The 27,214-nt window shown below is 35.7% G+C and overlaps 2 protein-coding genes across 6 annotated transcripts in view; one reads left to right on the top strand and one right to left on the bottom strand.

Annotated features, from left to right (window-relative positions):
* The window catches only part of LOC100115389 (REPTOR-binding partner), a 190,259-nt gene that overhangs the window by 10,935 nt on the left and 152,110 nt on the right, over positions 1-27,214 (bottom strand). The gene's annotated exons all lie outside the window — the stretch shown is intronic.
* LOC116416305 (transcription activator MSS11-like) lies at positions 4,941-9,979 on the top strand. The gene is made up of 4 exons (XM_031924048.2): positions 4,941-7,949; positions 8,033-8,365; positions 8,444-8,524; positions 8,610-9,979. The coding sequence occupies exons 2-4, from the start codon at positions 8,308-8,310 to the stop codon at positions 8,954-8,956; spliced, it is 486 nt and encodes a 161-aa protein (XP_031779908.1). The 5' UTR covers positions 4,941-7,949; positions 8,033-8,307; the 3' UTR covers positions 8,957-9,979.

Consider the following 27,214-nt stretch of genomic DNA (forward strand, 5'->3'; position numbering starts at 1 on the left):
GACTTTTTCTCCAACAGTCCTTTTTAGGATAGTTAATAGGTACATGAATAGATACATTGGCGACTTCTTCTTCAACATCCTTTTTAAGGCAGTTGTTGAGTAAGTCTTACTTTATCGGCAACTCCTTGTTCAACTGTATTAGCCGTAATTTTGTTATTTCTAACATTTTTTTGTTTTGGCTGTGCTTTCTCATATCCTACAACAATGTCTTCTCCTGCGAAAAAATATCGTATCGATAGATGCGTTAATCCATTTGATATTAATACAGGACACAGCAAATCTCTTAGGAAGATCTCCAAAGAATTTCAAGATGTAATTCACGGTAGTTGCGATGGAGTTGGAGCGATAGTAAAGAGAGAAGCTACAAGAGCGAGCTTACAAGCTGCAAAAAATAAAGCAATTCTAGATGTTAAAGCTCTTTATTCATGGGCTAATGGGCGATCATTCAATATAAAATTTTTCTTATACACTAAAAAAGATCACGAACAAACTCGTCAATTCCTAACAAAGAGATTTAAAAACTGTCCACCTCTCACAAACATACAAATGGGGCATGGATTTATCCCAGAAAATAATGAAACGTTGAAAGTCATGCATTACTCAAATGCCAATGAACCTAGGAACAGAGTAATTTATGATATCGGCGAAAGCCATTTATCACCAGTAAAAACTCCACGAACGAGGAGCCAGAATTGATAAGAGTGCACAAAATGTCATTAAAGATTGATTCATTTGGTTAAATTATATATTTTTTTCATCCACGCAGGCATATACATATACACAGAACAATAGAAAAATGTAAGTGCAAAACCTCAGACAGATAATTCTAAATCTAATAGACCGGAAAAATATAAGATTCATGTGCACAAATACTTATTCCGATAATACATTTATAACCATTTACCTCACAAACCCCCATATCGATACTTTAAACTGATCTAAAATCATTTGTTGCGGTAAAATTGGTTTGGTGGTGGTATAATGTCCGCCATTTTGGATCCTCCATTTTTGATTTTGGAATTCCGTCAGCATTGTCAATAATATGTCCTATCATGAGTTGTACATGCTTTTTGGTGGGATATTTCACAAATTAGAACATTTTTACTATTGTTTTTGTTGAATGTGCTATGAAAACGTGGGTTTCAGACTCCATATTTTATGCGCCACATTGGATTTTTGAAAAGGCCAGAACTTTTTTAAAAGCCCTTGACCAGACGATCATTTTGAAACCTCAAACGTCTTGTTAGGTTAACCCAAATTTTGGGTGCACTGATGGTCCGGTTGACGTGAAACGTCCCACACACACACATATATATATATATATATATATATATATATATATATATATATATATATATATATATATATATGAGGCATTATTTGTCAACCGGACACCCCCTGCTCTCCAGAATTGTTTAAACTTTTAAGAGTCAATCGAGGATTCAAAATTTGTGTTTTTTCGTCTAGTTTTTGGAGCCGAGTGGCGTTTTTCGATTTTCAAAATGGCTGACACGATATGGCGGCTTAATTCAACGGCTTGATGTAGGACTTTAGCTTCATTACAGAAATTATTCAAAATGAATGAGCGCATCAGGCTAAAAATGTTTATGCAAAAGTAATTAATGACATAAAATATGGATCAAGTCTAAAAATGATGAAATTCAAGATGGCGGATCCAATATGTCAGCCGTATAGGCTCTTGCAATTGAAAATAGAAGATAACCTTTTGACTGGCTCTAAATTTGATACTCAGGGATTTTTGGAGTTCATAATTACAATTCTGATGTCAAAATGTAAAATTTAAAATGGCGGACGGATATGGTGGATCCAATATGGCGGCCGCATAGGCCCTTGCAATACAAAATGGTGAACAATCGTTTGACTGGCTCAAAAATTGATGCTGAGGGGTTTGTGAGTTCGGCAATTTCTATTTTAATGTCAATATTACAAAATTAGGCCCTTGCGAAATTAAAAGGGGCATGGTGTATGCACTCATGGTCAGTAATAGTAATGTAATTTCCATAACGATTCTGAAAACGTCTTGAAATCACTTATCAGGGACGTTTTTTTTAAGTCATAAATTCGGTGTTAGAGTTTTTTTCATTCGAGATAGCAATATCGAGGTTATATGGGTCTTACTGATGCGAGTTCGCTTAAAGTCCGTGAAGCAGTGTGAAAATTGGAACATCGCGGATTTTTATATTGGAGAAATATTATGAGCTGATGCGTTCATCCCTCATTCGTAAAATTTCATGTTTTATAAATAAGATTTAATCCATCTGAAGCATTAGAGTATCTCTTTGATAACAGAATCTTTCCTTTTTCCACGATAAAACAATGATGTTTTGATATTTGAGGTACTGCAGGAGCTTTTTTGAACCTTGCGTTTAAAAATCTCTGCGATTTTGTATGCTCTTGTTTACTATAAAAGAATAATATCATATTTTTCATGGATTGATTACCCCATTGAAAGAGCTGAAGCGGTGATAAAATAGGCTCAGTTGATTTACGCAAAAGACTGTCTCGAAGCTTCTCTTTTGAATGTTGCTCCAATACCGTCTGAAGCGCCTTTACCGTGCGCAGTTGCATGCATATGCCACTCAGCCTTAATTCTAAAGTCTCTCTCGTGATGTATCAAATTAATCATTTGAAATTTGTTCTTAAAGTGCTGTTTTGCACCATCGCTAAAGTAAATGATTTTCTTTGCACTGAGTTCTTTTTTTAAATGGGGAATTAACTTCATCTGCACAGTATATACAGCTGCTGTATCATGCTGTAAACTATCTGATAAAAATATGATACTCTTATGCTTCAATTCTTGGTTTTCTTTATAGTAGCATACTACAGGAAAAAGGGTGCATTGTTTATTATTAAAATGAAATGCCTGAGATGCATCTTGAACAATAAATTTATAGTTTTCAGAAAAGTCGAAGACAGCTAGTATCTCACTGATGCATAAATTATTTTTCTTTTCTTCGAAAAACTGTGATAGTTGCTTAGAAATAAAAGAATGAGGCTTTAGAGTTGTTAATCTATCGCATAACTCTTCAACGAAATTGTGCGATGAAGAGTTGAGTTTGTAGAGTTGACCTGTCAGTTGTAACCCAGGTACTGTATTGGACTTTATCGATGCCTTTACTATCTAATAATTGATGTAAGAATCGAGACAAGTCTACTGTGTTCGAACATAGATTACATTCACCTAGTAAACAATTCGTTTTAGAATTTTCACACGTTATTTGCTTCAAGCAGTCTTTATAATCTTTTAGTAATTTCGCAGAATGTTCCGTAAGCTTCTTGATATTTATAGCATCGAGCATCAACTTTACATTCTGATGAATTGTACACACACAGACAGAATGAGTGCCAGAAGAACCTGCAAGAACGCATTGTTTCGGACGCAATTGTGCAAATTTACTGAAACTAACAAGAAATTTAGGTTCGCTTTCTTTGTACAATTTATGAAGTTCTCTTAAATCTAAAAGAAGAAGACGTTTTTGTTCTAAACAACGATCTTCTCCTGATTTAACAGAAACAACATCTTTTTTTGCCAGACATAACTCTACTATTGATATCATTCATATAAAAATCTTTGACTTTTCGTACAGTCTCATCAGGCAATGGCTTTCCAGCTTTTGCTGTAGTATTTGCCAATATACCTCCTGAAGCTCTAAGTTTCTTTGATTGTTTAGCTAGTCGCCTACTACAATTGAATTCTTTTGCAATTTTATTGACGATCACTATCAAACAAATAAGGAAACTTGCTTCTCAGATACTCAGAAACCATTCTCAGATCTTTCCCCTTGTGATGTGGATTACCCAAATTCGCATAAGGATTACAGCACCTATCAGTATGTTGAGATTTTTTAGAAGACATGACGAAGATGCAAATCTTATGATTTGTGAAAAAGAAAATATTATACCGCCTGCACATTGTCAATCACAAATGAAATGACCTCGAATGAAAGAACTCATCAACTATCCTGAAAAGGACTGTCGGCAGATGTTCACTCACTATTGACGGCCTCGAATGAAAGAACTCACCAACTATCCTGAAAAGGACTGTCGCCAGATGTTCACTCACAATTGACGGCCTCGAATGAAAGAACTCACCAACTATCCTGAAAAGGACTGTCGGCAGATGTTCACTCACAATTGACGGCCTCGAATGAAAGAACTCACCAACTATCCTGAAAAGAATTGTCGGCAGGTGATCACTCACAGTTGACATCGACGAATGGAAAATTGTCTCAGTTATTCTGAAAACGAATAATGCAAACAATACAAGGATATGACTGACAAAATTTCGGCAATTTGTAAACCTCACGAGCACCAATTTTTCCGTAGCCGCGATTCCAATAAAACAATACTGTTGTAGAGATGTTTCAATGGAAGATTCAAAAAAAGATCCAATTATGCAACTCAAGTCAGAAAAACAATTTTCATTTGAAAAGGGAGGAAAACGTTAATGGAAAAGTAGTATCCTAATAGTTCTGATAGATATAAACTTATTCAAGAATTAAGAAAAATTTATACTATTATTATCAATTATTGTATATGCGACTATGCAATATGCTCATTTAGTATGGCAACGACCTGTACGCCATCATGTTGGATCCACCATATCCGTCCGCCATTTTAAATTTTATATTTTGACATCAGAATTGTAATTATGAACTCTAAAAACCCCTGTGTATCAAATTTTGAGCCAATCGAACGCTTATTCTCCATTTTGAATATCAAGGGACTATAAGGATGCCATATTGGACCCGCCATCTTGAATTTAGCAATTTGGATATCAGAATTGTAATTATCGAACCCAAAAACCCCTGAGTATCAAATTTGGAGACAGTCAAACGGTTATTTTCAATTTTCAATTGCAAGAGCCTATACGGCTATCATATTGGATCCGCCATCTTGAATTTCACCATTTTTAGTTTTGATCCATATTTTATGACATTAATTACTTTTGCATAAACATTTTTAGCCTGATGCGCTCATTCATTTTGAATAATTTCTGTAATGAAACTAAAGTCCTACATTAAGCCATTGTATTAAGCTGCCATATTGTCTCAGCCATTTTGATAATCGAAAAACGCCACACTGCTCCAAAAAATAGACGAAAAAACACAAATTTTGAAACCTCGATTGACTCTTAAAAGTTTAAACAACTCTGGAGAGCAGGGGGTGTCCGGTTGACAAATAATGCCTCATATATATTGAAGACAGATTAGTAGAGATGATCAAAATTTGTCAAACCCAAAAAATTACAGGTAACTTCTTTGACGATGCAGAATTGATACAAATAACTTCAAAATATGTGGTATATAAATATGACACATTACACGGTAAATATGGAAAAACGGCATAATTTTACATGGTGTATATCGATTTAATCAATTATTATCTAATGTTTACTCAAAGCATTCGAATCGGAGATTTTCAGCTTTTCAAGTTCATGTTACCGAAACTGTGTAATATATTTTTCATTTTTAACCAAGTAAATTATTCTCGTTGGTTACTAAAATATCATGATAACTTATTAAAAGTTGATGAGACTCATCCAGAACTTGCAGCTGAATTCAAAAAGGGATTCTTTGGTATAAAAAAAACTGATAAACCATTTTCAAGAATTCCGGTAGATTTAACACTAGAACAAACAATTAATGCTGATGCAGAAAATAAATTGACGGGAATAGTCAATTTTGCTAATTTAATATCAGCGCGCCAAAGATGGGCAAAAAGCCATAGTTTAAGAAGTACTATTATATCACACGTTTATGAAGAAAGTGGATTAAAAAAAGTACAGGATGTGACTTCTGATTTAGAAAAACATCAATTAAGCAAGGACTCTTTGCAACTTAATAAATTTATTGAAAAAATCGAAAAAAATATTATTCCTTTTGACCTCGATAAATTAGATGATGACTTATTATATAACATTAGTACAGACCAAAGCGCATCAAAGGAAGTAGCTAACTTTCTCTTAAATGTGGAGAAAAATGGTAATCAGTTGCGTGAAACATTTATTGAAGAATGTTCCACTTCTAATAAGAGATTTGAGGAGCCTATAAAAAAATATTAAATTTTGCTTCCTGCAATGCAGTAAAGAAACTAAAAATTAATAATAAAGTGGAAGAAGTAAGGTTGTAAAGAGATTTATATGAACGTATACTTGACATTTCATTAAATGAAAATACTAATGTAGAAAAAGTCTTAACTTTTCCATTAACACCATTGCCCATGTCATTGTGCCATTTGGACGGCACTATATGTAAAACGGAAAAATCAGCATTGATGAAATGTTTTAAAGCCGAAAATACTCCACCACCTTATGTCGATATTCGAATAATAGATGGTTTTTTTTTATTGCATTGCATGCGAGATATTCCTCAAACATTCAAAAATATATCAAAGAAAATATTACAAATGATAACTAATTAAAAACGCTTCTGAAATTCATATTATTTTTTATCAATATTTTTCACCATCTATTAAAGATTATGAGCGATCTATAAGAGGGGGATCTATGAGAGATTACGTTATATCTGGGCCTGAGCAAATAAGGCCGAGTGACTTCCATAAAGAATTACGGAATAGTCGGTTCAAAGAAGCTTTGTTTGAATTTTTTATTTCTCATTGGGAAAATAATGAAATGGCTATTTATATTGGAACTAAAATAATAGTAGATAGGCTATAGGCATACCAAAACATAGGCATACCAAAACACCCCCTCTCCTCTCAAACTGTTTTGGTACCCGATGAAGGAGTGGGATAGTTTCCCCCTCTCACGCATACTAAAACATTCCCTCTTCTCTCCGAGTGTTTTAGTACCCGATGAAAGAGAGGGAATAGTTCTCCCCACTCTCCCTTATGTTTTGGAATGCCTATAGCGTTCTCTTACGTGTTCTAGTACCCGAGATGAAAAGAGTGGGATATGTTTCCCTTTCTCATGTGTTTTAGTAACCAATGAGAGAAAGAGTGGGATGGTTTCCCACCACTCTCAATTCCCTTCCCTATACAAGTCTGAATTTGTAGATTTTTCACCGCCTACAAAGAAAAGCTATTGGCTACTTTTTTTTTAGTGGAAGGGGCAGCCTTTTTTTTCAGAGATACACACGATCTGATAGGGCCTTTTTTCTCGTGCGGATGGATGTAAAATCGAAAATGGCCTGCAGCGAGGAGATGTACACGATCTAATGGGCCTTATGAACACCCTAATGACTTGGACCTTGTTTTTTATGTACACAAGCCATTACGACGTCCGGCGTCTAGAAATTTTCTCAAAGATATACGGGATGATAAAGAAAATGCGTTTGGCTGAACTGATAAGTAGATGGAGCGAAAAAAATTGTACACCTGCGCGCTTGAGTCTAAAAATGTGTACACAAGCCATTACGGAGTCTGCGCGCAGAGATTCAATCACAAGCCTATAGGAAGGGTCTTAGAAATTTTCTCGGTCAAGAAAAGGTCGTAGATTAGTCGAAGTGTTTCTGCGCGTTTATGAAAAATATATTTTTTTTTTAGCGGGGGGTGTGCACAAACTGTCGTGTTTTGAGAATTAGGGAGGAAAAATTTTCACAAATCAGAGGATTTTTCAAGAAGGTGGTGGAAAGAGAAACTCAACCAATTGGAGAACTTTTCCAGGAGAATTGTAGAATTAGAGAGGAAAAATTTCACCAATCAGAGAATTTTTGTAGGAGAGTCATAGAAAGAGCAAGCTAAAATTTGGGTACAAATAGTCCCAGTGCTAACTGCAGTCAGTTCAGTCATCGATTTTTCAATTTCACAAGTTTGAAGAAAGATCAAGATAGCAACGAAGAAGACGAGTTCCAGAAGAAGTAGGATTCGAGTCGCCCAGGAGTGCATACGTTGGCTGGTATCCAACGCACCGACTCTATTGACTATGCTGGAGTACGTCTCCTGGTCGATGGAGGTAATAGAAAGGTGTAAGTATAATTTTTTTTGTATATTAATGCGCAAAAAATTGTTCATTTCTGTTTTTAATTTGATTTTTTTCTCTGCGTTACAGTGCCGCCACTGCCGTCCAATGCTGATTTGCAGAAGTTATACAGCAAATCGCAAAGCTCTTCAGCGGAGAACGCTAAGGCGAGCTCACGGCATCCTGGCCGTTCGTCGACAGTTGACGATGTCAATCCTCGACAATCCCAGGCGGCTGAGGAGCATCGAAGATCCCCGGCGGCATCAGAACCTTCGCAGCGCCGACGATCCCCGTCAGTACTGGGATCTCAGCCCCGAGGAAACCGGTCTCGATAGAGTAGTTCGAGCAGTTCCAGTTCGAACGGAATGCCATCGGTTATAAGCATACATGATCTTGGGCCGATTCCCAAGCGGAAATTAAATGGTGAATAATATTAATTTTTTCTTAAAATATTGATTTATCTATTAAAAAAAAAATAACAATATTAATTCTTTTTTACAGAAGACAAAGGCGGGAATAAGCAGAAGAAAAGGGCATCTGGTGAGATGTCTCCAAAAGCAGGAACATCGAGGATGGACCTGGGTAAGAAAAAATTATTTAAATATTAAATTAAGTTTATCTTTAAAAAATTCACGTTAAAAAATAAAAATGTATTTATTTGTTTCAGAAACTACGAGACCAGTTTGCGAAATACGGGGCCGTTTACAACTGAAGCGGACAGACAGCACTGCTGATAAAAAAGTAAAAAATAGCAGCACTCAACATGAGCAGCAGCAACAACAACAGCAACACCAAAAACAGCAGCAGCAACCACAGCGGCAGCAACAACAGCGGCAGCAGCAGCAGCAACAACAGCGGCAGCAGCAGCAGCAACAACAGCGGCAGCAGCAGCAACAACAGCAGCAACATCGACAACAACATCAACGGAATCTACCAAGAATTGTAGATGACGAAATTATTGTAGATCCAATTGATGTATCAACAATTTTTAACGATTGTAAAAAAAGAAAATAAATTAAAAAAAAAATCAGCGTCAGCCTAGATGACCGTTATCTGACGTCATTTTTTCCGCGCGATATTTAAAACTATTTGTTTCCGACACTGTACAAGCAAGTACATTTTTAAATAATCATAACATAAGAATTTTTTCATTTTTTTAAAGATTATTTTATTTAGTGCAAGCAAGTACATTTTAAATAATTATAATCTATCTCGTCATGACTAAAGTTTCCGGCAATATAATTCAATAGCCAAGTTCGTATCGAAAGGACGTTGTGGACAGTACACGCAGGTGATCGTCGTATGCAAAGATCGTGGTTGTAGCAAAAGTAATGTTCATTACTTTTTATATTCTCAAGTGATGGACATCCGAGATCTTCAACATTTGAGATTAAACTGAAAATAGTTATTTAGTAAATACGTAAGTATTTATACTTTCAAAGTATAAATTAATAAAACATTAAGATATATTATAAATACTTACGCATTTGGTAAATAATTTTTTAACCACTGTGCTTTCTGCTCCCCTTGATAAATAGCTTTTGAACACCTTGCGTACAGATTTCTAAAACATGCTTAAGTCAATGGTAAGGAATGTCGCCAGAATTCTATTCGATTCCATGGTAACTTTTTTCTAGCCAGTGTATCATGCATTTTTCTTCCTCTGTTAGATCTTCCCAAAGCATTGGTGACTTAAAGAGATATACAGTTGGAAAAGCAGTTTTTTTCAAGTTAAGAAAACTGATTTCCTTAAAAATAAAAGTATCCATGGCAATTCTTTGAAACCCTTGAATGTCCACAATATAAATGTTTTCTTCTGGACATTGCAGCATGTTATTTTTGAACATTGTTTCGTATTCACACGTTGTATTCATCTTGTAGAGTTAGTTCAGTAAGAAGTAAGTATTTAAAATGAACAGATTGATTCTCACACGCTCAATATATAAGGAGAAACTCCGCCTTATGTTTTTTACAATTGGTCGCTCAAAAAAAGTACAGGCCTGATTAGTCTAAAAATAGAAAATTCATCCCTTCCCAAGAAAATATCCCTTCTCCTCGACATAACTCGCTTCTCAGTTTCTCTACTTGGAAGATGACGCTTCTCATTGGACAAAAGATAGAAAATCCATCCCTTCTCTATGTTAAAACTAGCAATTCATTGGTAGTCACTAAAATTTTCCACCTCTTCTTTCGCGGTCATGCCTATATAAGGGAAAACATTTTACTTTGAGGAGCAAAATTCGTCTACTACAGTACACGAAACTAGTTTTTTAAAAGTCTGTACAATCCTATTTTGTGAGTGTTACTTTAAGTGAGAAAAAGTAAATATGGCTTCAATTCAATTTTTCGAACGTCTTGTCAATTTAGTGCGTGATACTTTACGGAATATACACGAAATGAGCAATAATGACATTCATTATTGGCTAGACATTTGCAATTCCGCAATAAAGGAATTAAACGAAAAAATCGATAAATCGAATCTTGCAAGAGGAGAAAAGCAGAAATATCAAACTTGTATGACACATCTTTCATGCATACAAGTTCAATTCGAACAACATCTTCAGCAAAGGAGGCAGTCTACAATCAGAGGAAACTGAAGCTCGAGTTGAGTGGCGAGATGTGCAATCGGCTTTCCAAAATCGAATCAGAACAGGTGTGGTTGTGAACATGAAGCATGTGGACATTTTAAGTTTTTTGAACGATGCGCAACAGCTCTTCAAAGTTAAAGTAGAAGATTGCTTGAAGGAATATAACGCTGTAAAAATAAATTCTGACTTTATCGCTGAATTTTCCATGCAGAAAAATGGTGAGGAAACGATGGATATTAAATATTTTACAAGTGAAAGTGCTACAGCATACATGTCAACAAATTTGGAAGAATGGTTTAAAGATCATATTAATGAACCTATTCTCGCCCAGCTTGAAGAATTCCAGGAGAAGGATTCTGGCTGGACTCTGACGAGTATTATCAGCTTGTGCATAAATATGAACAAATATTCTCCGAACAGGGGGAATTCCTTCATTCCAGTTCCAAAGTTTATAGAAAAGAAAAAAGCATGTGTTAATGTTCGTAATAATGACAATCAGTGTTTCAAGTATGCTATACTTTCAGCATTGCATCCCAGTGAAATTAATCCCAATAGAGTTAATCAATATCGTTTGTATGAGAACGAGCTGAACTTTGGTGATATAGAATTTCCAGTCAAACTCAAAGATGTTCCGAAATTCGAAAAATTAAATAATATTTCAATAAATGTATACATATTGAAAAAGTATAATGCTAAGTTTGAAGTATCACCTTGTCATATTACGAAAGAAAAGAAAAAAAAAACATGTCAATCTACTCCTCATTCAAGATTTTTACATAGATGAGAATGAAGAAAATAATCATAACGTTGACGGAAGCTTGCCTAAATACCATTATGTTTGGATAAAATATCTGTCTCGACTTTTAAGTACTCAATTGAGTAAATCTCATGTAAAATCTTACCACTGCGAAAGGTGTTTACAAATATTTTACTGTGAAGAAAGACTGGAAATGCATGAAAATGATTGCAAAAATGTAAATAAATGTCGAATTAATCTGCCCGACTCTAAGAATAACATTCTTAAATTTGAAGATTATAATAAAAGTGAAAAAGTTCCTTTTGTTATTTACGCAGATTTTGAATGTTTGTTAAAGTCTACTGAAAATGAACATGCTTTTCAGCTTCATGAAGCATATAGCATAGGCTATTATATAAAGTGTAGCTTTGATGATAGTTTATCTATGTATAAATCATATAGACAAGAAAATGAAGATGAAGAAACACCAGCGAAATGGTTTGTTCGAGAACTGAAAGTAATTAGTGAAAAAATTGATGAACTCTTCAAGAATCCGAAACCAATGAGACTCACAGATTTGGAGGAAATATCTTTTAGGATATCAACAACTTGTCATATATGTCGAAAACCATTACGTGCTGAAGAACTTGCAGTACGAGACCATTGTCATCTCACGGGGCGGTAAGTTGTCTTTTCAATTATATTCGAAATATAGTAAATGAATTTCCTGATTCTAAGATAGATTTTCTTTTTCAGTTACAGAGGTGCAGCTCATAATTCATGCAACTTGAATTATAAGGATTCAAGATTCATTCCTGCGGTTTTTCATAACCTGAATTACGATACTCACTTTATTTTAAAAGAGATTGCTACTTCTACGTTGATGAAAGGACGAGTCACTCTAATACCTCATAATAAGGAAAAATATATTTCATTTACGAAGTATATAGATGACTGTGACATCAGTTATAGATTCATAGATTCATGGCGATTTTTACCGTCATCATTGGAGAAACTTGCATCGTATCTGGAAAATGTGCCGATAGCAGCAAAGGAATTTCGATCAGATGGACTTATAGATGAAAAGATAGATCTCCTTCGACGAAAAGGTGTATTTCCATATGATTTTGTAGATGGATTAGATAAGTTGACGACTACAAAATTGCCAGAAAAGAATGATTTTTATAATAAATTAACCGATTCTCATATTGCTGAAGAAGACTATAAGCATGCTGTTCAAGTTTGGAATAAGTTTAATATTAGAACGTTGGGAGAGTATTCAGATCTTTAGCTGAAAACTGATGTTTTACTATTGGCTGATGTTTTCGAAAGTTTTCGAGAGACATCTCTGAAAGCGTATAATTTATGTCCAGCACATTTTTACACAACCCCAGGTCTCACATTTTCAGCAACTCTAAAAATGACAAAGGTGGATTGCCGCTCCTCACAGATATAGATATGCTAATGTTTATTGAAGCAGGCATTCGAGGAGGAATAAGTCAATGCTGCAATCGGCATGCTAAGGCGAACAATCCATATATGGGACCATCATACGATAAGAATCAGAAAACGAAGACACTCTTGCATTTTGACGTTAATAATCTCTATGGATGGCCATGGTGCAGCATTTACCGGTTGGAAAATTCAAATGGATTGAATATGAAACGAACTCAAACTTTTTCAATGCGCCACCAGACTCTGATATAGGATACTTCGATGAAGTAGATTTAGAGTATCCTGAAGAAATGCATGATGATCATCGAGATTTGCCTTTTTGTGCAGAGCACCGTACACCTCTTGGCTCAAAGCAGAAGAAACTGTTGACTACTTTGAATGATAAAAAAGGTACGTTATTCAGTATCGAGCGCTGAAACAGGTATTGGATAATGGACTTCGACTAAAAAAAGTACATAGGATTTTGAGTTTTGAGCAAAAGCCTTGGCTCAAACCATATGTCGAATTTAATACAGAGAAGAGAAAGCAGGCCAAGAATGAGTTTGAAAAGCTTTTTTACAAGTTATTAATCAACGCAGTCTATGCTAAGTGCATCGAGCGAGAGCAATCTCGCGTTGATGTGCGATTAGTGAATAAATTTGCAGGTCGATATGGAGCAGAAGCACGTATAGCTCAACCAAATTTTCATAGTTGCGCTATCTTTGATGAAAATTTGGTTGCTATACAGCTAAAGAGAACTAGTATTACAATAAAAAAACCAATATACGTCTCAGTATTCTCGATTTATCTAAAACATTGTTGTACAATTTTCATTATTCATACATGAAGAAGCGAGTTGGAGAAAAATGTAAACTCCTTTACACTGACACAGATAGTCTAATATATGAAGTTGTTGATGTGGATATGTATCAGATTATGAAAGAAGACTTGCACAAATTTGATACTTCTGATTATGACGAGAACAATCAATTTGGAATTCCACGTGTTAATAAAAAAGTACCTGGATTAATGAAAGATGAATGCTGTGGCAAGATTATGACGGAATTTATTGGTTTACGGAGCAAAATGTATAGTATTTTGATTGATGGATCCGAGACAGTGAAAAAAGCCAAAGGTATAAAATCAAGTGTGAAGAAAACAATCACGTTCGAAGATTATCGAAAATGTCTTGAAGAACAAATTATTGTTAAACGTGAGCAGTGCAATATTCAGTCCAAATTGCACATTGTGCACACTGAAAAACAGAATAAAATTGCACTAAGTCCACATGATGATAAGAGATTCTTATTGTCCCATAGTACGGATACTTTGCCCTGGCGACATTACAGAATTGTGGAAGAACAGATGGCGCAAGCTGCAATGCAAGTGGAGGGGATGGCAGATGAGAGGGGATATGCTGCAGCCAATGATAAACCTGCAGAACAAAAAAGAGAGGGAGAAAGTGAGAGAGGGAATGAAACAACCAATGAGAATGCATCGCGGGTGGGGATGACACTGTACGGCAATGAAGGTGAACAAATCGTGATTAAATATGATGTTTTGGAGGAGTTTATGCACGACTGGGCTCCATCATTGGACCAGATTGGATCTGAACAAGAGAAGAGAAGGGATATATTACAAGAGGCAATGGAAGGGGCAGAAATTGTGGTGGGAAATGGGCTATATGAACAGACGAACGTTGACGAGGAGCACATTCGAGCAATCGAAGAGTTCGAGGACAGCCAACCTTGTGCAAAGAAACCAAGACTCATCTAACTTATAAGTAAGTTCTGTTTCTCAGTTCTCTCTCAATTCTTACTATTGGGCCATTTTCACTAACATAAATTCTTATTTTTACTTTTTTCCAGAAATGGATCTATCTGCACTTAACAAGATTGCTGAGCGTGAGTTTTTGCCCAGGAAGAAAGTCACGGACTTAGGAAAAGATCATCAGTACATGGTGACTGCACTTAAAGAGGTGAAGACAAGATTCGGTACGAAGGTCGTAGCTGAACTCGATGAGAGCTTCCAAATCTATCTACCAGAGAAGATTTCATCAGCCATCCTAAAAGATCAAGAGTTTTTAACCAACTCTCCAACACTGCAAATAAACTCTGTTTATTTGTAGTATATCAAGGTGGAACTTCTTTTAAGTTTGAATCTATTTCTGCTTAAAGTAAAAGATAATAATGAAAATACACAAATTGATTCTTTTTTATAATCTATTTATTATTTTTATCAAAATCTTGTACATAATATTATACATGAATAAACATACATTATTAAACATAATACGATTGCTTTTTTATTTACTACCACCACCTATGATTCTTACAATTATATTGGAAAATACATTAATATTTTGCTTATATTAAAGTTAATTTAAAAAATATCATTTTTATCTATCCAACTATTGTGCTCATCTGTGAAACCTAACCATTTAACAAAAACGCGTTTACCACTTTTCTTTAAAACTTTTTCTACTAGATAAATTTCGGGAAACATAGTTTTATGAATTTCAGTTTCATAAAAGCCGCCAGAGACGGGTTTATCGTAATAATCTTTGAGATGGTAAGTTACTGGATCTGTTTTTACAACTCGCGTTATTGTGAAAATTTCTGTAGACCAGTTCGGTGTGTAACCTTTTTCAAAAACATTTTTTATCCTACTTATTCGTACTTTATCTCCTACTTTAAATATCGGTTTTTTCACTGGCGACTTTTCATTTGGAAAACGTCTCTTGACTTCTCGCTCATTTGCCAGTGTAACAATTTCAGGCTCGATTCCTGTTGTCCGATGTTTTCTCAAATTGTATGCTTTGAGCAAGTTAGGTAGAATATCCAACCATTTATAGCTTCCTTGTTTGCTGAATTCTGTCCACATTGCATTTTTTAACGTTCTATTGAATCGTTCGCATATACTTGCATGAAGATTACTATGCGAAGAGTATAAGTGTATATTGTGCTTCTTCATAAGTTTTTGAAAAATTGAATTGTAAAATTCTTTTCCTTGGTCAGTTTGTAGATTCTTCGGTACTCCTCCTTCTTTTAGTATTGACTTCATAGCTGTAGTAACATCATTACCACTGTTTGACTTGACTGGCACGGCCCATGCATACTTTGAAAATATATCTATGACAGTGAGTAAGTAATGAAAACCTTTGTTTTCTTTATAATATGGTATCATTTCTACAAGATCCGCTTGCCAAGTCTCGTCTATTCCACGTATGTCATATTTTCTTCTCTTGTATCGCCGACGTGCTGGCTTGTGCAGCTCTTCAGCTACTCTATGACGTTCCATCTTCCTTTACAGTAGATGAAAATCCATCTGGAAATTCGTCTTTACGAACTTTTAATTGTTTATTCACTTCTTCAATGATACAATCAACACCAGAGTAATTGCGAAGAGTTGTACTATAAAGATAACGCAATTTTGCATTCACTTCCAATTGATGTTTTTCAACTTGCTGCTTGTATTCTTCTATAACTTCACCAATTCCAGCAATTTTAGCAGCTATATAATTTATTTCAGTTTGTAGAATAACTTTCAGTGAATGCAATGTGATTGCATCGTTTGGATGATTGGGCGGTCCTAGGTTGCAAAGTCGCTTGTTTTCTAAATCAAAATCACCGTCCGGTGTAAAATTGAAACCAATGCCTGGAGGACCACGACTCACTTGCGAGCCCTCAAGTTTTCTTCCAAACACATCGAGACTCATGGTAGTACTGATGCAAAGAAGAAAGTTGCGTGTCAAAATATATGCCCAGCTTCACGTAATTCCTCAATAATCGACTGGATTTCATTGTCGTGATTATTATTTCCAGCTGATCGTTCGGCAATCAATAGTTGAAGTCTCTCAGTAAGCTCGTTTGGATCATCCCAGTAGACGAGATCAATGGAAGAATTTTTCTTAGCTATTTTATATTTAGGTATGAGATCTTCATTGCTGCTAGTGTTTTTTACGTGGAGTTCTATGGAACATCGGTGCCAAGATACTCTTATATTTATTACTCCTCGAACTTCGTATGGATTTATTTTTGCTATGTTTTTTCTTCATAGTTTATATAATCAAACATATATTTACCATCAACAATGGAAAAAACATGAAATGACATAGTTTTATAGCTGTCTATTTTTTGGATGAAAAAATAATCCTACAAAATTTTAAGGGACAGTTTCGAATTCAGCGTAAAAAAATATATAAAAATAATACTTACAGGCATTAAATAAAAATAAATGTGTTCGTCTCGGGACGCCCGGCAGAAGTGATAACTTAACTTGATTTAAGTAGAAAGTATTTAAAATTGAACTTATTTATTATTCAAATGAATATAATTTTTGGAAAGCATTATAAAAATAAAGAAGTATTTTTTTCAAAGTAGCATGCTGATACTAACGGGAAATGATTTCTTTTTGCAATAATGGTTTTGTTATTATTTAAGTAAACAGTTGCAGTTCTTCGGTCTATTGGCACCGCTTGTGGATGGATATTATATTTAGTTATGTCAGCAGCAGCTTTTAGTCTTATTTTTTGTCCAGTTTTTGGTGAATCTTCAAAGTGCAACCATACACGTGTAATTTCATTTTGATCGTTAGTTTCAATGTAAATTAATTTTCCAACTGCACCGTTCACAGGCCCATCTACTACGTTAATATTGGTTGTGATTATATAAAATGTATTGGGACTTGGTTGAAGGGCGCGAGAGCGACAACACGTGTCTCGAGCGAGACCGACAGTTTCGATAGTTTTGAGTGGGAAGAAGGTGAGAAAAAATAAAAAGCAAGCAAAAAAGGATGAAAGATAAAGTGTAAGAAGAAGTGTGTGAAAGAAGCAAGAAGAAAAGTGAATAGGAAAAGAAAAAGAGAGGAAGAACAGGAAAGAGGGCACAAAAGGTTAGAAAGCCACGAGTGTCAATGGCGGACGGTAAACCGAAAGGAGCGGGAAACAGCGGAGAGAAGAGTGCGGCGAGCAAAGATAAGGAGGAGAAGAAAAAAGTATTAACAAGGCAGTCAACTTTAGAAGGCTTAGTAAGAGGAAGAAAAGTGACGTTCAAAGACGAGGCGGAAGTGAAGAAAGTGTGGGATGAATTAGGAGCAATGAAAGAACAGAACAAGAAAATGAAGGAGAAAATCGCGAAAGAAGGAAAGGAAAGAGATATAGAGATGAGGAAAATAGAAAGTGTAGTGAGAGAGCTGAAAGAAGAATTGAAAAGTGGAAAGGAAAAGGATGGAGGCCATGGAAGAGTAGGTGGAAAGTTTGGAGAGCACGGTAGCGCAGCTGAACGAGAGGCTAACGGCGGCAACGGAGAGGCAGGCGGAGACATCAGCCGAGACGGGAGAGGAGCACTTCGACGTCGGAGCAACAGAGGGCGCGAGAGGCTCCACTTGGAGCTTAAGGAGCGGGACGAGCATGCGGTCGATGCGCAGCGGCAGAAGCACAGCACGAAGCGGCAACAGCTGGGGCAGCGGTGCATCAGATGCGCTCTCAGGGAGAGAGGTGAGTTTGATGAAGAAGATGTTATATGATAAGGATAGGGTGGAAAGAGCGTGTAACATCGTAGTGAAAGGATTTGCCGAGCACATGATAGAATTGGAAAGGTTGATAGGAAAGAAAGATGAGGTGAAGGATTGGGTAGAAAAATTAATAGAGGAAAAATTAGGAACAGAAGTAAAGGTAGAGACAGCGAGAATAGGAGGAGGGAGAAGTAGGGTAGATAGAGTCGTAATTGCTAAATTAAGAAGCGAAGAGGAGAAGAGAAAAGTGATGAAGAATAAGAGCAAGCTAAGAGGGACGAACATTTATATAGAGCATGATTTAAGTTACGAGGAAAGGAGAAAGCAGGAGGAAATTAAGAGATGGTGCATGGAAAAGAAAAGGAAGGGATGGAATATAAGAATAGGAATAGGTAGGGTAGCAATCGACGGGCAGTGGATAAGGTGGGAGGAAGAAGATAGATTAAAAGAGATAGAAGCTGAAGACAACAAAAGACAGGAGAAAGTAACAAAGCAATTAGAGTGGATGAAGGAAAATAGAAAGGAAAATAGGTCGGTGGTAACAGAAGGAGAAATAGGAGGAGAAAAAGTGGACGGAGAAGAAAATTTCGAGTAGGCCAGAAATGGAGATCGGAACAGGAGAGGGAGGAAAGGAAGGTAGGAAGAAGAGAAAAAATTTTTACAAGTAAGCAGAAAGAAAATAAAGGGAAGGAAAAATGGAAAAAAAGGGAAGAGGAGAAGAGTAAGGGAGGGACAGGGGAGGCAAACACAAAGAAGCTACTGTTCTGGAATATTGCAGGGTTATGGAATAAGGACATGGATTTTTGGAGGTACATCAAAGGGAAAGACTTCGTAAGCCTGTCAGAAACATGGGTGGAAAGAAAAGATATAGATAAAGTAAGAGATTTATTACCAAAGGAGTTCGAATGGGAAATAGCAGAGGCAAAGAGGACACAAAAAAGAGGAAGAGCAGCAGGGGTTTTATTATAGGAATCAAGAGAAACTGGAGCAAGGAGGAGATAGTAATAGCGGAGGAAATAACAGAAGACTTAATTAAAACAGAAATCAGGGAACAAAAAGAGATAGTAAAAATTTGGTCAGTATATAACCAGAAGAACACGGATAAAATAATAAAAAAATTGGAAGAGATAGAAATAAAGGAAGAGGGGAAAGTGATAATAGGAGGAGATTTTAACATCAGAATAGGGGAAAAAGGGGGCTACATAGACATAGAAAACGGTGAAACGAGACATAGGAAAAGCAAAGACAAAAAGTGTAGTGGATTTATGCGAAGAAAAAGGTTGGAAAATTCTAAATGGAAATAAAGAAGGGGACGAAGAAGGAGAATACACTTTTATAGAAGGTAGGGGAGCCACGGTCATCGACTACATAATAGTAAATGAGGAGGTTTGGGAAGAGGAGTCAAGGTTTGAAATTCAGGAGAGCATAGATTCAAACCACGCACCACTAGTTTTAGAATATAGGAATGAAGGTCAAAAGTCAAAAGAGGAAGTAAAAGAAAAAGGAAAAACAAGGAAAGTATTGATAAGGGAGGAAGAAGCGGTGGAAAAATACAAGGAAAAAACAAAAGAGCTGTGCAGAGAGATAGAAGAAAAGGAGGAAGATAGCATTGAAACAAGATGGAAAGACACAAAGGAAATAATAAAGAAAGCGTGGATTGTAGAAGAAAGAAGGGTAAAAGAAAGAAAACTAGGCTACAGGAGATGGTGGAATAGGGACTGCTCAAGAATGAAAAGGATAGCAAAGAAAGAGTATAAGAAGTGGAAAAAAGGGGAGAGTAATAATGCAAAGTATAGGCTAGCTAGAATAAAATGGAGAAGGAAATGCAGGGAAAGAGAAAAAATATGGAAAGAAGAACAAATGAAAGAATTAGAGAACATAAAAAGGGAAAGCCAGGTTTGGGATTACATAGGAAAATTTAGGAAAAAGAAAACAAAGAAAGGGATTACAAATGAAATCTCAGAAGAGCAATGGAAAACACACTTTGAAAAACTACTACAGGGATCTGGGACAAAAAAGGTAGGAGAAAAAAGGGAAATGAGCCCAATTCTGTTCTGCCTATATATAGGAGAGTTAGAGAAAGAATTTAGGAAAAGGAATATAGGGGGAGTAGAGACGAATGGAGTTAGGATATGGAACCTAGACTATGCAGACGACATCGTACTTCTAGCACTGAATAGGGAAGCAATTCTAGACATGATGGATACTCTAAGAAGATTTTTAAAAGAGAGAGACTTAATATTGAGCACGGAAAAGACAAAGATACTGATTTTTAATAAAAAAGCAAATGAAAGGAAAGAAGTATGGAGATGGGAGAGAGATAGGATAGAAGAGGTAAGAGTATTCAAATATCTAGGATTCACGTTTAATAGGGAGGGCAACTATAAAGATCATATAAAGGAGATGAAAAAGAAAGGCCTAGCGGCAGTTAAGGAAGTATGGGGATTAGGAGAAAGGTCCTGCAAGTATGATATAAAAGTAAGAAAGATGCTATTCAATTATTTAGTGAGAAGTGTAATGGAATACGGAGTAGAAATATGGGGATGGGAAGAAAAAGTAGAATTGGAAAACATTCTAATATTGTATTGGAGATGGAGCTTAGGATTAGATTTTTGCACGCCCAAGTACTTAATTCAGGAGGAAGCGAAGTTAACAAAGCTAAAGGGAAGATGGGCTCTGAGGGCACTGAAGTATGAAGATAGGATAAGAAAGCAAGACAACGGGAGACTAACAAGGATATGCTGGGAAGAAAAATTAAAGAACATGAAAGAAGATGAGTACATGATGAAAAAAGAAAAATATTTAAACAATATAGGACTTAGCACGATGGAGGTGGAAATTTTGAAAGGATTAGAAAAAGATATAGGAGAAGAGATTATAAAAAGAGAAAAAGACTTACAGAAGCAGTGGCAAAGAGAGAAAATAGAACAGTCCAGATATAATACAAGATACAAAGAGATAGTAACGCTAGGCAGACCAGAGTACCTAAAGAAAGAGAACAGAAACATCAGGGAAATAGCTAGGCTTAGGTGTGGGAACGTGGAAAGTGCAAACAGATACTGGGAAACAGAAGAGAATAGGAAATGCAAGCTATGTAGGAAAGAACTAGGAACATTGGAACACGTAGTCGAAAACTGTGAAATAATTAGGAAATGGGAAACAGATACAAACAAAAATATAGTAATAGGATTAGAGCAACTGAAAGAGGTATGGGAGGGAAGAAGAAATGAAGAAGTAGGAAAATGGGTAAAAGAATTAGAAGTAGAAATAGAAAAAGAGAGACGGAGACAAGGGCAGACATAGGACACAAAATGGGGAAAGAAGGATAGAGGGTAAAATTACAAAAGGGCAGAAAAAACAAAACGTAAATAAGTTGTAAAAAGAGAAAGAGCGCAAAAGTAGAGATAAGAATGTAAAAATAAATAGGAGGAATGAAAATATAAAAATAAAAAATGTAAGATTGGAAAAGGGTATAAGTGTAAAAAAGGCAAAAATGTAAATGTGTAAAAAATGTAGAAATATAGAAACTGTAAAATAGATGGTGAAATGTAAGATGTAAAATATAAAAAATGTAAAAGGTAAAATGTAAAAGATAGAAATGTAAATATGTATAGATGTATAATTGTATAAATGTATAAATGTATAAATGTAAAAATGTATAAGGTAACGCCGAAATTAAGTTAAGATAAAATAAATGTAAAGGTAATAAATGTAATTGCAAACCATAATGATAGGAGGGAAGAAAGAGGGGAGAGCATGGAAATATAAAAAAGGGAAGCGCAATACTGTAAATAGGGCAAAGATGGGTATGGGTACGTATTGCTACCGTTATGTAATTGCGAGATTATAATAATGCGGTATAGTATGCATAAGAGAGTAAATATATAGGTATTGCTCGGAAAGGGAGGGGGTTCGAAAACAGTATAGCTATATGTTTACTTATCCCTGCGCCCGGAGAGAGTGTATAAGGTCCTAAGAGAGTAAATCTATATTTAGCTTTGTGCGCGGAGAAGGAGGCTTGCCGGGTCGAGAGCTAAGAGCCCTATACCAGTATACCGATAGATATCACTGTAACGCATTCCAGAAGTTAGAAACATTGTAGGTTCGCCGTCCCATAAGTTAACACTTCAAAAATTGAATTGTTCTACAATGACTTTTGTAAGTTTTTCTGCAAAAACCGTCAACTTTAACGAGTTTTCCTGAACTAGACATACAACATCAACCTTTCTACTTATTTTTCTGTCATTTCTGATAGTTTAAACATCATCTTCCAAAAATTGTAGATTGATCGACCTACTGGATACAGAGTTATTTGATTTTGAAGCAAGAAAAGTCGAAATACCCCATAGTGCGGCGTGGCTCGCGTGCGTGAGCCTTTATTCGCAACATCGCGACGCGACACGCGAGTCTGTGAGTGAGAGAGGGAGAACGCGTAGCGTATTGTGAAAACGGGAACCAAGGTAGAGAGATTTGAAAGAATTGTCTACTTGATAGTCGACGTGTTACACTTCCCGATTAGCCTCTTTTCGGATTGGACAGAAACTTCTTTGAGAAACGCGGAGATAAAACGAAAAAGAAATTAGTTTTGCGGGCCTTTCGGGCCTCGCGGAAAACCTTCCGTTTTTCCGAGTTCGGCTACGTCACTAATGGCGCCCATAACGCGGGGCTCGGTCGAATATTTTTAAGCAGTGAATGAAATAAAAATTGAGATGAAAAGGTTGTGAGTGAATTGAGTGTGAGTCGCGTCTGAAACGGTCACCACTCTTCATGGTTTTGGGCGCATAAATGGTTTTAATTGTTGATGGAGAGTAGTGCACATTTGCTGACCTACGTTGTAATTTTGACGGTAGATTAAATAAATTGAATTTATTATAAGTTAATTAATTTTAATAATACTAATGATGTCCGAAATACCAGGTAGTGGAAGATTATCTCAATAATGAGATTTTTGTAGTTCGTTTTGATTACAAATTATATATATATTTAATAAATTATTATAAAGGAAAATATTGCATAAATTTTGCATATATTCTTATTAACAAAATGAATTCGTTAATTCGCTCTGATTCATAGAATAATTTAGACAGATATGTTTTAATTTGCGTTATCGTGTCTAATTCGAAATTTCTTAAGTATACGAATTGTGTAAATTATTATTATTGTGTAAATTAGACAGATACGCTTTATTTTTTCTTGTATAGGAAATATTAGGAATTTTTCTAAGTTTTTATCTACTCAAAGCACAAGTTGCTCTTGAGTAGAGACTAGGCGCTTGTTGCGCAGGCACTCAAGTTGCGCTGGAGCTAGTGGCTAGCCATAGGCCGCGCATAGCCTTAAAAAGGCTCCGGAGAGAGCAGGGAACGAGCTGCTATAGAAACTATTGCATTTATACATCCACACTAATATACAGGGTGAGTCATTTTAATCTTTAATCTCAATTATCTCGTTGGCAAAGCATGCCAGCGAAAAAAGTTTCGGGTAAAAGTTTTAGGATTTTTCCCTAGCTATCTGATGATGACCTTGACAATGTCATTGAGCATGACCTTCAAGGTCATTTGAAGGTCAAGTCGATTTTTTCAAATAGAAACCCCTACTTTTGGCACCAGAAATGGAAAGAGCGGGAAATTTTACGTTCGAACATGTGATTTTGGAAATAAATCATCTTTTGTGCGGAAATTACCTTTGACATCAGCCGAACCCAGGATGCACCATCGAGGAGGTTGTCAAAAGGATTTAGCATCCCATTTTTTGTTTTATTTTTTTTTATTTGTTTTTTTTGTTTTTTCCCTTTTTGTTATTTTTTTTGGTATTTTTATGGAATGTTAACTGGAGTTAACCATTGATTAATTGTTCAAAATTACCGCCGTTTTGTTGGATGCAAAGATCAAGTCGAGCTCTGAATTGTCTTATGGTTCTAAGTAGAACATCTCGAGGGATTGCTGCACAAGCTGTACGAATGCGTTCGATCATATTATCCCGCGTTGTTGGCCGTTGAGCATAAACAACATTCTTAAGATATCCCCATAAGTAAAAATCGGGAGGGATTAAATCAGGTGAACGAGGGGGCCAGGCAACTGGGCCACCTCGCCCAATCCACCTGCCATTGTAGCGGGTGTTTAAATAATCACGAACAATGCGTGCATAATGTGGTGGTGCTCCATCTAATTGGATCCACATTCTTAGCCTTGTGGCTAGGTCTACATTTTCTAGTAATTCAGGTAAAATGTCTCGAAGTAATCTCAAAAAGTTTACCCCATTCACGTTCTCTTCAAAGAAATAAGGACCAATCAAATAGCCATTGATGATTCCACACCAGACCATAACACTCCAGCGGTGTTGATTGTCTATGGGCCTGAACCAATGAGGATTTTCATCTGACCAATAATGGCAATTATGTCTATTCAATTCTCCAGTGTTTCTGAATGTTGATTCATCTGAAAAAAGAACGTGCCTGAAAAAGTCTTGATCTTGTTGAATCATTCGTATTGCCCATCGACAAAAACGTACTCGCAAAATCATATCATTTGGAGTTAACTGTTGTGTTAATGTTATGTGATAAGGATGATATCTTCTCGCTCTCAATATTCGGGATGCTGTTGATTGAGGTATACCTATTTCTCTTTCTATTTGTCGAGCACTAATGTGAGGATCAAGATGAATAATCGCTAGAATGGTAATAACACGAGGATCGTTTTCGTCGTATTCGTGATGACGGCGTTGACGAACAAAAGCTCCATTTCGAGCTCTCTGAGTTAAGGTTTGAATAGTAACATTACTTGGGTGTCTCCTATTGGGATAGCGTTCAGCATAAAGTCTGGCAGCTGCTGCATAATTATTTCGACTTTCTCCCAAAATCATGATCATATCAACGATTTCGTTGGGACCATAATCAGCCATGATCAAAATCAAAATAATTTGTTACAGACCAGCAAACAGGGAAACAGACTTTTTTCAATAATAATTATCGATTTACAAGAAGTAAAAAACACGATTAAGCTTTTCTGCACTAATTTGCTATCTACATAACTGTTAAGAGTAGTTCACTCTCAAAAATTGACACTAATACAAAATAATGGAATGACGACTACATCAAGAATTTTGAAAATTGACACTAATACAAAATAATGGAATGACTTTGAAAATTTCTGGAAATATTGAAAATTTTTTCATTTTTGAACGCATGTCACTCTCATTTCATTTATGGGGCTAAAAGTAGGGGTTTCCATTTCAAAAAATCAACTTGACCTTGAAATGCCCTTGAAGATCCTGTTTAACGACAGGGTCAAGATGACCATTCGTCAGCCGGGGAGAAAACTGAAAACTTTTGTGGGTAACATTTTCTCCTTGAATGCATTAGAGTTCAGCTAACCAGTTGTACTGTTATCGGCATGACCAATGACCTTGACCATTGAATTCAAGGTCAAGGCAAGGTCATATTCAAACGTAAAATTTCCCGCTCTTTCCATTTCTGGTGCCAAAAGTAGGGGTTTCTATTTGAAAAAATCGACTTGACCTTCAAATGACCTTAAAGGTCGCGCTCAATGACATTGTCAAGGTCATCATCAGATAGCCAGGGAAAAATCCTAAAACTTTTACCCGAAACTTTTTTCGCTGGCATGCTTTGCCAACGAGATAATTGAGATTAAAGATTAAAATGACTCACCCTGTATAATTATACGCTCGCCGCTTCGTTGTAGCTCTGAGATGTTGTACTGCTGCTGGCTGCTCAGCTGTGGCCCAGAGTATTGGCGGAAAGAGTGGGGCAGCGATTAAAGCGTATGTACTTGCGAATATAAAGCCTAAAGAGTTTAGTTTTAAAATTAAATTAATGTACATTGCGGAGCGGCAGTAGTATATAGGCAGTTATGGCGAGACACAACAAATGACGTCATCACTGGCGCATCCTTATCTTATCATGTAAACAAGTCATAAAGATAAGGTGTCATGTTTCTAAACAGGTAATTAAGATAAAGATATCATGTTTACATAAACAAAGAAGATATCTTTACCACAATAATAAACAATGACGGTACTTTACAAGTAATAAAGATAAGATAAGGTATCATGTTTATAAACAGTTAATTAAGATAAGGATATCTTGTTTATACGTGTGTAATTAAGATATCATATTTACATAAACAAAGAAGCTATCTTTACCGCAATAATAATCCATGATGATACTTTTTTTTATTATGAAAACAGGTAATAAAGATAAGGTATCGCCAACGTCTTAAGCTTTTATCTTGTAAACAATTAAGATAAATATGGATTGTTACTGACGTCATGTACACCTCTTATGACGTCATAAAATAATGAGATTTTTATGTATGATGAGTTTGTAGTACGTTTATAGAAATATTGTGTTCCTAAAAATGACCGATTTTAATTGATAAATAAAAGTTTTAGAATAAGACTTTATTGTTGCTATCCCCAATCAGTGTTGTTGTGTCCTTGATATTTGGAATCTTTATTTGCTTCCTTGTCAGGACAATAACTCCTGTACCCTTCTTTTTTCGGGAATGATCCAGTATTGGAAGAATATTGAGGTAGATACTTCTGGAATCCAGAAGCCGATTTATAGTTCACTTCCTCTCGACCTGAACCTTCTTTCTTCTTCTTCTCCATATTGTGTTTGTCCATATTACGATTATGACCCGTCAAGTGTACGCGAAGCAATGAGAACATACTTATGCACAGTTGATATTTATAGAGAGTCGTAAGGAGTGGCAGTAGGGTGGGAGATTTGGATGATGTCACAATAAGTGAATATTTTAATATTTTCTGGTTTATTACAAGATAGGAAGACATATGTACAAAGCGTAATGACAAAAAATAGCATGTATATTTATACTTTAATTATAGCAGTATAAATGTCTTTATATATATATATATATATATATATATATATATATATATATATATATATATATATATATATATATATATATATCAAACAATTGCAAAGCAGCTATTTCACATAAGATTATATTTAAAATTATT

The sequence above is a fragment of the Nasonia vitripennis genome (genome assembly GCF_009193385.2).
Source record: "Nasonia vitripennis strain AsymCx chromosome 2 unlocalized genomic scaffold, Nvit_psr_1.1 chr2_random0004, whole genome shotgun sequence".
In the NCBI taxonomy this organism is placed as follows: Eukaryota; Metazoa; Arthropoda; class Insecta; order Hymenoptera; family Pteromalidae; genus Nasonia; species Nasonia vitripennis.

Coding starts and splice junctions, on each gene's coding strand:
- LOC116416305 (XM_031924048.2), top strand. CDS start 8,308: ATGCCATCGGTTATAAGCATACATGATCTTGGGCCGATTCCCAAGCGG. Junction 8,366..8,443: donor TCCCAAGCGGAAATTAAATG/GTGAATAATATT, acceptor TCTTTTTTACAG/AAGACAAAGGCGGGAATAAG. Junction 8,525..8,609: donor AACATCGAGGATGGACCTGG/GTAAGAAAAAAT, acceptor TATTTGTTTCAG/AAACTACGAGACCAGTTTGC.